Consider the following 11,235-nt stretch of genomic DNA (forward strand, 5'->3'; position numbering starts at 1 on the left):
TCGGATACACAGATAGATGGACAAAGATGTATTATTTGTATTAGACATCGACCGGGTCGATTATTGGCGCCGAAATTCAGCATTTTGATGAATATCTTTGTCTTTTTTTTACAACCACCACAGAACTACATCAGCAAATACAATATATACACATATGATATCGATATTTAGTATTTAAAAACATAAATAAGTAGTGATGTAGATAGTTATAAACACTGTTAAAGCACCAGCCCGTTTGCCCTGCTTTTGAAGAGTTCCTTTTTTTTCCACTACAGCGCTTACGCGAACATTCCGCGCTCCCCAAACCCCATGGCTACCTCACTTTTTCTTTCTTGTGCAGTGTTGGTTGTTTTTACATGGTATATCTCTTCTGCTTAAAGTTAAAAAGTACCACTGATAGTCACACAGACACTAGGTGTGGTGAAATTACTCTCTGCGTTTGACCCATTTCCTTGTTCCACCCCCTGGTAGGTGAGGGGAGCAGTGAGCAGCAGCGGTGGCCGCGCTCCGGAATCATTCTGGTGATTCAACCCCCAATTCCAACCCTTGATGCTGAGTGTCAAGCAGGGAGGTAATGGGTCCCATTTTTATAGTCTTTGGTATGACTCGGCCGGGGTTTGAACTCACAACCTACCAATCTCAGGGCGGACGCTCTAACCACTAGGCCACTGAGCAGGTTTAGCTATCAAAACCTCCATATTTTGCAGAGAATTCCAGTTCTTATCTTCTTTCCCGGCGTCCTACCGGTTCCATTTTTTTTGGTTTCGCTACTGCAACAATCATGCCTTCATCCGCAGCACTCCCATTGTGGGTTTATTATAGGAGTGTGTAAAGTTTCATGTTTCGTGATTCAATCAAATAACAACACGAATTACATGGATGGACAGAAAAGATATCCCTGCCAAAAATCCCTACTTTGTGTAAATATACAGTATTGACAAATAAGGTACTTAATATACAAGTAAAGAAGAAGGAGCAGCACTCTAATACTATCTGTAACATCTAAGAAGAAATGTCAGCCAGCTAGAAACATTTCTCAACTATAAGCTTCGTAAAGGAGCCTAGAATTGATTGTAATTTAAATGTTCACAATTTTTCAGGGTTCCTCTTGAGGAAACCTTACAATGTATTGAATTCATAAACTGCTGTAAAATTGAATGAAATTGAGTAGATGGCGAGTTATTATGATGTAGCGAAATCCCATTTTTTCCAATATTTCCAGATTTCCCATATTTTGAAATGCAAATGTTGATGCTCCACTGACCCGCAGAATTAGACACAAGTAAAAAAGGTGTTTGTGAAATCCCCTGATGTTGTTTGGCGCCAAATTAACCAAAACATTAGTGCTGCATTAAACATTGTGTCGCTACTGGTCTGACGTTTCCTCAAAAATAATGTTTAAAAAACAACGTAAAGCTGTGTCCAGCCTATTACTGACATATACCGGTACTATTCATGTAAAAATGTATTTTACAGCAAATGAATATCAGCTTCAAATATCCGTTATCGACCTCTGCACTGTATTGTTTGAATTATAATTTGTATGTAAAAATATTACACTTCCGGACTGAGTGACTTGGGATGATTTGATGATGTCTCACTACACGCTAACGTGCCGCAGCAGAGTGTTTGGGTCAGCGCCTTACATGAAAACACACAAACCTGAACTACGCCGCTGAGATACATCTTAATGTCCATTTGATTCTTTTGCCATTTCTTACTAGACGATGGGAGCACCAGCCTAACAAAAGTAACAGAAGAAATGACAGCCAGTCAGATGTATTTCCACAATCCTACTAACTTCCACAAACAGAGAGTGTCAATATGGGATCTCCAACATACTTCGTCTGGTCTTCCTCAGTCTTCAAGCTGAGCATCCGCTGCAAGGCACCGTGGATGTCTCGGATGCAGAAGAGGACTAAGGCATTAAACACTGCAGACAGAGGGTAGGAAAGTGTCTGTTACTGTTGCACAATTAAAACAGTATAATGGCAGTATCAAACACCATTGCAAACATATTTCAGAAAAGATAAATGTTTGCAAATACACGTGATAGATTATGTCTTAATGTTTTCTTTGTTGTCCTATTGTCGTACATGTCAGAATCTGGCTACCTTAAATAGTGTAGCAGGACCTCTACTTCACACTATTGAACCATTGCAGGGTTGAAAGGTAAGCAAGGCTGGCATGTTTTGGGAAGGTATTTTTATTCCACATGTGTTAAAGGCCTACTGAAATGAAATGTTTTTATTTAAACGGGGATAGCAGATCCATTCTATGTGTCATACTTGATCATTTCGCGATATTGCCATATTTTTGCTGAAAGGATTTAGTAGAGAAGAACGACGATAAAGATCGCAACTTTTGGTATCTGATAAAAAAAAGCCTTGCCCCTACCGGAAGTAGCGTGACGACACCGGGGGAAGGACTGCTCATATTTTCCTATTGTTTACACCAGCAGCGAGAGAGATTCGGACCGAGAAAGCGACAATTACCCCATTAATTTGAGCGAGGATGAAAGATTCGTGGATGAGGAACGTTAGAGTGAAGGACCAGATGCAGTGCAAGACATATCTTTTTTCGCTCTGACCGTAACTTAGGTACAAGCTGGCTCATTGGAGTCCACACTCTCTCCTTTTTCTATTGTGGATCACGGATTTGTATTTTAAACCACCTTGGATACTATATCCTCTTGAAAATGAGAGTCGAGAACGCGAAATGGACATTCACAATGACTTTTATCTCCACGACAATACATCGACAAAACACTTTAGCTACGGAGCTAACGTGATAGCATCGTGCTTAACTGCATATAGAAACAAAATAAATAAATCCCTGACTGGAAGGATAGACAGAAGATCAACAATACTATTAAACCAGGGACATGTAAATACACGGTTAATGCTTTCCAGCCTGGCGAAGGTTAACAACGCTTTTGCTAACGACGCCATTGAAGCTAACTTAGCAACCGGACCTCACAGAGCTATGCTAAAAACAGTAGCTATCCACCTACGCCAGCCAGCCCTCATCTGCTCATCAACACCCATGCTCACCTGCGTTCCAGCGATCAACGGTGCGACGAAGGACTTCACCCGATCACAGATGCGGTCGGCGAGACGGAGCAAGTTAAGGTGAGTTCGCCGGCTAACACGTCTGCTATCCATCTGTCTTCCTGGTTGTGTTGCTGTAGTCCGCCGCTAATACACTGATCCCACCTACAACTTTCTTCTTTGCAGTCTCCATTGTTCATTAAACAAAATGCAAAAGATTCACCAACACAGATGTCCAGAATACTGTGGAATTTTTAAATGAAAACAGAGCTTTTTTGTATTGTATTCAATGGGGTACCAATATTTCCGCATCAACTGATTCCATCACGCGCATACGTCATCATATCTAGACGTTTTCAACCGGAAGTGTGGCGGGAAATTTAAAATTGCAATTTATAAGTTAACCCGGCCGTATTGGCATGTCTTGCAATGTTAAGATTTCATCATTGATATATAAACTATCAGACTGCGTGGTCGGTAGTAGTGGGTTTCAGTAGGCCTTTAAAGAACAAACAAATCAACTTTTATTGACCAGACAGATGTGAATCCATCAGGCTTGTCCCTACTCCCAACCCAACCACGTCCCTCTCACTGTGTTGGGCTCAGGGTTTATTTATTTCAATGTATAAATATTGACAAGAACAGAGGTGTCCTACCTGAACTGTCGGCCACCTTGTATCGGCACGGGCCAACTCCTTCTCCTTTTGTTGTAGCAACAGCAGCCTTGAAAGCCTGGGTGATGTCTCTAAAGAGACGAGGTGAAAGTTCGTTCTTTAGAGAAGCTTGCCAGGTTTCGATCATTTTTTCTGTGATTTTAATAGTCTCATTTGTTTTCTTGGCTTTCTTCGAACTTTTTTGTTCTCCTTCATCCTCTTCGTCACTGGCCTCCTACATGCAAATTATAATCATGTTATTTGTGCAATGACTCATACAGCAAACACACACCGGCCTGTTTCCCACCTCCAGCATGGAAGGCAGTGTGTGGTACTTTTCCTCATCTTCATCCTCAGAGCTATCAGTGTCGTCAAAATTCAGGAGATGCTGGTCATTATCTTGCAGGAACTTGTAGAACTCTGGATCTTTGTTCTTTAATCTGGACAGCTGCTGCTTGTGCTGGGAAGCTTTACCATGATTAGCTTCATCCCTTAAAAAGGAAAACATGTTTACAATGCAAGGTATCAATTCAAAAATTTTAACTGACATGTTCAATGATTACTTATTGGGCTCTTTCATCTTTGTCTTCTTCTTGGGTCCCTTTTTTTGGGGGGTTTCATCTGTCTGTACTTCATCCTCCTCAGAGTCCAAGCCACACCGCAGGAACTCATCCAGACTGAGGTCCTCTAGTTTCCTACAGCAAATATTACAGTTATATATATTAACTGAGTTAAGGGAACAACAATATACACAACACCTGTGATTCTCAAACTGTGATATGTGTACCAGTACTCAGAGTCGTGTATAAAGGGAGTACGGCTAACTCGGTTTTAGGTGATCTCCTCAATGATTGGTCAAAAGGCACTCTTGTGACTGCAGGGCACCATGACTGTTACTAAATTTGATCTGATGCTGTGTGTTTGCGGCGCTTCCTTGTTAGTTTTTCGACATGTAAAAATGCCCTGTTGTGCAGGATGGGGCTGCCCCGCCCGCAATAATTGTGGAAAGCTTTTACATCGCTTTCCCCACAACCCGGAAAGAAGACAACTACGGGAAGTGAAGGTTTGCGAACAACACCAGAGAGCCACCGATTACAGCGCCTTGTGCGTGGTAAACATATGTGTTTTGTTCAGGAGAGAACACACAGAAGCTAATACAAATAATATTAGAAGAAATGAACAAATTAAAAAGATGGGTTGACAAAAATGGACTACCTTTGAATTGCAGTAAAACTAAAATAATGCAATTCAGTAGCAGTACAAGAGAAAGTCAAACACAAATACAATATATACAAAAAAACAAATAGACATTGAAAGCATAAAAGAAACCAAATTTGGGGTGTTCAAATATATGAGAAAATGAACTGGAACTCATTAAAATGTACAACATAAAGTGGTGGTGCTTCACGGCGGCAGCTGCTTGCGAGCGCTCCTGGAAGTGTAGACCGATTTGGCAAAAACACCCGTCAATTCAGTCAATTTCATGGCTGGCTCACAGCGTGTTCACTCCGTGATCACTTACGACCGACTTACGATTCTGGATGTGGAGAGATCGGGCCATTTTGGGCTGAAAGATGCGTGTACGGTGGACCTACTCGCTAGCTTGGGAATTCTTCGCGAGCTACATCCAGCAGTGGCCTTTGAAGCAGCGGCGTCCACTACCAGCGGAGACCGTCAACGAAAGAGACGTAAGCGGTGCGCTCGGAAGCAGAAGCGGGGTTGTCGGGCGGGGCTAACAACAAAGCTAAAGGCGTTGTTGTTAGCGGGGCTAACGAAAAAGCTAAATGCTAATCCACAAAGAAGCGCTAATAAGGAGTCTGTTAAGATAGAACTAGCCAGCGCCAGGCTGGATAATCCCTGCACACATAGCAATTCTCTTAGAATAATATACAACTCACATAATGTTTTTTCTGCGTCAGAGGTGGACATGCATTTTACTGAGGTGGCAAACAATCTAAAAATTCCTGTCGTATCAATTCCTAGATATGGTCGAAATTATTTAAAGTGCACTACGCATAATAAACGTAACATTATTAATATTGCTACTACGGATACTTTCAACAAAAACTCCTCAAAACAGCCCACTACCTATAATATGAGCTTTTTAAACATAAGGTCATTGTCTTCCAAAACGTTATTAGTTAATGAAGTCATTAGAGACAACAATCTTGATGTCGTTGGTCTAGCCGAGACCTGGCTCAAACCAGACAAATTTTTTGCGCTGGGTGAGGCGTCTCCTCCTGGCTATACGGGAACGCATATTGCCCGTCCCATTAAAAGGGGTGGGGGTGTTGCACTAATATACAACAAAAACTTTAGCCTTACCTCGGACCTAAATAATAAATATAACTCGTTTGAGGTGCTTACTGTGAGGTTTGTCACACCGCTTCCTCTGCACCTGGCTGTCATCTACCGCCCCCCAGGGCCCTATTCGGACTTCATCAATGAATTTTCAGAGTTCGTTGCTGATCTAGTGACGCACGCCGACAATATAATCATAATGGGAGACTTTAACATCCATATGAATACCCCATCGGACCCTCCACGCGTGGCGCTCCAGACTATAATTGATTGCTGTGGTCTTACACAAATAATAAATGAACCCACGCATCGCAACGGTAATACGATAGATCTAGTGCTTGTCAGGGGTGTCACCACCTCCAAAGTTACGATACTCCCGTACACTAAAGTAATGTCCGATCATTACCTTATAAAATTCGAAGTTCTGACTCATTGTCAACAAACTAATAATAATAATAATAACTACTATAGCAGCCGCAACATTAATGCTGCCACAACGACGACTCTTACTGACCTACTGCCTTCGGTAATGGCACCATTCCCAAATTATGTGGGCTCTATTGATAACCTCACTAACAGCTTTAACGACGCCCTGCGCGACACCATTGATAGTGTAGCACCGCTAAAGCTAAAAAGGGCCCCTAAAAGGCGTACCCCATGGTTTACAGAAGAAACTAAAGCCCAGAAATGATCATGTAGAAAGCTGGAACGCAAATGGCGTGCGACTAATTTTCCATCAAGCATGGAGTGATAGTTTAATAACTTATAAACGCATGCTTACCTCAGCTAAAGCTAAATATTACTCAAATCTCATCCACCTCAACAAAAATGATCCTAAATTTTTGTTTAGTACAGTAGCATCGCTAACCCAACAAGGGACTCCTCCCAGTAGCTCCACCCACTCAGCAGATGACTTTATGAATTTCTTTAATAAGAAAATTGAAGTCATTAGAAAAGAGATAAAAGACAATGCATCTCAGCTACAACTGGGTTCTATTAACACAGATACGACTGTATATACGACGGACACTGCCCTCCAAAATAGTTTCTCCCTCTTTGATGAAATAACATTGGAGGAATTGTTAAAATGTGTAAATGGGACAAAACAAACAACATGTTTACTTGACCCAATTGCTGGGAAACTTATCAAGGAGCTTTTTGTTTTATTAGGTCCATTAGTGTTAAATATTATAAACTTATCACTTTCCTCTGGTACTGTTCCCCTAGCATTCAAAAAAGCGGTTATTCATCCTAATACCGGCCGGTGTCCCACCTTCCGTTTATCTCGAAAATCCTCGAAAAAATTGTCGCACAGCAGCTAAATGAACACTTAGTGTCTAACAATCTCTGTGAACCTTTTCAATCCGGTTTCAGGGCAAATAACTCTACGGAGACAGCCCTCGCAAAAACGACTAATGATCTATTGCTAACGATGGATTCTGATGCGTCATCTATGTTGCTGCTTCTTGATCTTAGCGCCGCTTTCGATACTGTTGATCATAATATTTTATTAGAGCGTATCAAAACGCGTATTGGGATGTCAGACTTAGCCTTGTCTTGGTTTAACTCTTATCTTACTGACAGGATGCAGTGTGTCTCCCATAACAATGTGACCTCGGACTATGTTAAGGTAACGTGCGGAGTTCCCCAGGGTTCGGTTCTTGGCCCTGCACTCTTTAGTATTTACATGCTGCCGCTAGGTGACATCATACGCAAATACGGTGTTAGCTTTCACTGTTATGCGGATGACACCCAACTCTACATGCCCCTAAAGCTGACCAACACGCCGGATTGTAGTCAGCTGGAGGCGTGTCTTAATGAAATTAAACAATGGATGTCCGCTAACTTTTTGCAACTCAACGCTAAGAAAACGGAAATGCTGATTATCGGTCCTGCTCAACACCGACATCTATTTAATAATACTACCTTAACATTTGACAACCAAACAATTAAACAAGGCGACTCGGTAAAGAATCTAGCTATTATCTTCGACCCAACTCTCTCGTTTGAGTCACACATTAAGAGTGTTACTAAAACGGCCTTCTTTCATCTCCGTAATATCGCTAAAATTCATTCCATTTTGTCCACAAACGATGCTGAGATCATTATCCATGCGTTCGTTACATCTCGTCTCGATTACTGTAACGTTTTATTTTCGGGCCTCCCTATGTCTAGCATTAAAAGATTACAGATGGTACAAAATGCGGCTGCTAGACTTTTGACAAAAACAAGAAAGTTTGATCATATTACGCCTATACTGGCTCACTTGCACTGGCTTCCTGTGCACCTAAGATGCGACTTTAAGGTTTTACTACTTACGTATAAAATACTACACGGTCAAGCTCCTGCCTATCTTGCCGATTGTATTGTACCATATGTCCCGGCAAGAAATCTGCGTTCAAAGAACTCCGGCTTATTAGTGATTCCCAGAGCCCAAAAAAAGTCTGCGGGCTATAGAGCGTTTTCTATTCGGGCTCCAATATTATGGAATGCCCTCCCGGTAAAAGTTAGAGATGCTACCTCAGTAGAAGCATTTAAGTCTCATCTTAAAACTCATTTGTATACTCTAGCCTTTAAATAGACTCCCTTTTTAGACCAGTTGATCTGCCGTTTCTTTTCTTTTCTACTCTGCTCCGGGGTGGACCGCTAGCCTGTTCATCGGATGGGGACATCTCTACGCTGCTGACCCGTCTCCACTCAGGATGGTTCCTGCTGGCCCCACCATGGACTGGACTTTCGCTGATGTGTTGGACTTTCACAATATTATGTCAGACCCACTCGACATCCATTGCTTTCGGTCTCCCCTAGAGAGAGAGGGGGGGGGGGGGGGGGGTTACCCACATATGCGGTCCTCTCCAAGGTTTCTCATAGTCATTCACATTGACGTCCCACTGGGGTGAGTTTTCCTTGCCCGTATGTGGGCTCTGTACCGAGGATGTCGTTGTGGCTTGTACAGCCCTTTGAGACACTTGTGATTCAGGGCTATATAAATAAACATTGATTGATTGATTGATTGAAGAAATATGTAAATAATGAATAAAGCAAAATATGTTCTGGACCAAAAATCTCTATATTCTCTACTGCTCGCTAGTGTTACCATATCAGAGTTACTGTGGAGAAATATGGGGAAATAACTACAAAAGTAAACTTATTCCCTTAGTATGTTACAAAAAATAAAGATCAGTTAGAATAATACACAATGAGTGATATATATACAGTGAGTATGAATACATTGGAGGCAGCCACTACTGTTGACATACTTCAAAAGTGACAATTTCTCTGTGATTGTTGGTCCAAAGGTCATGAATATTTTGGCAAAATGAAGGAAAAAAGTTATATTTTGGTTGTTGGGTGTATTTTTTTTATGTTTATTGCGGGTGCGTGGTAAGAGTGCCTGCTGGTCACGAAATAAAAGCATCTTTTATCGTAAGTTTATGAGCTGGAGAATGTTTAGAACTATATATGGACAAGTTATTTTGGTTTATTTCGTCAGAAAATCTTGCGTCAATTCGACAGCAAGTGCATGCATCCGGGCACAGCCACACACGTCCTTGGTAGCAGTCATGGCGCCTCTCGTTTCGCTGGCCATACTCTCTTTATACACATATCTGCCACACAAGGTACGCGGGTTCCATCCTGTGGTAAACTATAGAATCACTCGACTTAAGTACAGTGTTTTATGTTCGTATTTTCGAAGAGTGTAACTGTTCAAGTAGAAGCATTCAAGTCCCATCTTAAAACTCAATTGTGTACACTAGCCTTTAAATAGACCCCCCTTTTAGACCAGTTGATCTGCCGTCTCTTTTCTGCTCTGCCCACCTCTCCTGCGTGAAGAGGTTATTAGGTGACCACAGATGAAGCGCCAGCTGTTCAAAGTCGGGACCCGGTGTGGACCACTCATCTGTGCATCAGTTGATGACGTCTCTGCGCTGCTGACTTGTCTCCACTCATGACGATCCCCTGCTGGCCCCACTATGGACTGGATTCTCACACTATTAACTAGATCCACTCGACGTCCATTGCACCGGTCGCCCCTCCGAGGTTTCTCGTTGTATCCCATTGGGTTGAGTTTTTTCTTGCCCTGATGTGGGATCTGAGCCGAGGATGTCGTTGTGGCTTGTGCAGCCCTTTGAGACACTCGTGATTTAGGGCTATATAAATCAACTTTGATTGACTGATTGATTCAAACTGTGGGTAAAAATATAACTGTGGCCAAAAATATTCAGCATATTTGTTAAATAACACCTAAGCCTTGTTTTGAAAGAATACTTAGACCTACTACATATTGATGTTGGTCATTATGGGGGTACTTGGTGAGCCACGTTTTTTTCCTGAGGTGGTAATTGGTGAAAACAGTTTGAAAACCACTGCACTACACAAACTATTTATTGATCGAACATGGAATTACCAGGAACATTTTCTGTGTAAAGCAGCTAAGAAGCCTGGTTTGTTGTTGTTAGCAACAACAGCTAGCAAATACTTTAAGCTAGCAGCTACATGAGTCAAGAACAGCTCGCACAGCGGCAACGTTAACATAATTCACAACGACAATCCGACACTAAATGTAATACTGAGTCAAACGACTAGGCATAAATACCCGACAAACATGTGCAGTGGCAAAGTGAGATAAAACACAGACGTACCTTTTCTGTTTCGGTGCCATGCTGGCTTCAACGTGTGACAACGAGCTTGAATTCCCACAATGCACCGGTGCAGTTAGTTTTGTGTTTCATGGACAAACTACGACGGGAGAATTATACTTCCATGCATGTTTGATCAAACAAGTCGATGTTATCGAGAAACAAGATAAATAAATAGTGATAATATTTACAAATAGTAACTAACGCTGCAAACACATATTTTAGTGTCGGGGTCTGAAAGTTGAAAAACAAGTCGGCGAGCACGACAAGCGAGAAATGAATCGCTGGAGTCGTGTTGTGACGCTCCATGTGAGCTTTAAATTGAATGATCGGTTGCGTCCACGGGACAAGCAGCTGAGCGACGGAACAACTATATTTATTTTTTGCTTCGTGTACAATTTTGCCGTCCAATGCAAAGCTGGGAAAGGTCACACACAGAAACAATCCACGGCTGTCACACCGACGGCGACCGCTCGTGAGTACAGTACATAGTCTTGTTCCGCATGGCAGACTCACACAGGGGAATAAAATAAAAAAAATATTTTTTACTTAAATCACGTTTCAATGGCGTGCAATTAAACACTTTTATTC

General features: G+C 41.9%; 1 protein-coding gene across 1 annotated transcript in view; it reads right to left on the reverse strand.

Annotated features, from left to right (window-relative positions):
- Positions 1 to 11,088, reverse strand: part of noc2l (NOC2-like nucleolar associated transcriptional repressor) — a 39,921-nt gene extending 28,833 nt beyond the window's left edge. The window contains exons 1-6 of the mRNA XM_062054274.1: positions 10,648 to 11,088; positions 4,267 to 4,398; positions 4,011 to 4,194; positions 3,707 to 3,938; positions 1,843 to 1,933; positions 1,663 to 1,741 (exon numbers count right to left, since the gene is read on the reverse strand). Coding sequence (XP_061910258.1) covers positions 1,663 to 1,741; positions 1,843 to 1,933; positions 3,707 to 3,938; positions 4,011 to 4,194; positions 4,267 to 4,398; positions 10,648 to 10,667 — 738 coding nt within the window. The 5' untranslated portion in view covers positions 10,668 to 11,088. The remainder of the gene's footprint in view (positions 1 to 1,662; positions 1,742 to 1,842; positions 1,934 to 3,706; positions 3,939 to 4,010; positions 4,195 to 4,266; positions 4,399 to 10,647) is intronic.
- Between the last annotated feature and the right edge of the window lie 147 nt (positions 11,089 to 11,235).

This window comes from Entelurus aequoreus, linkage group LG07, assembly GCF_033978785.1.
Source record: "Entelurus aequoreus isolate RoL-2023_Sb linkage group LG07, RoL_Eaeq_v1.1, whole genome shotgun sequence".
Taxonomy (NCBI): domain Eukaryota; kingdom Metazoa; phylum Chordata; class Actinopteri; order Syngnathiformes; family Syngnathidae; genus Entelurus; species Entelurus aequoreus.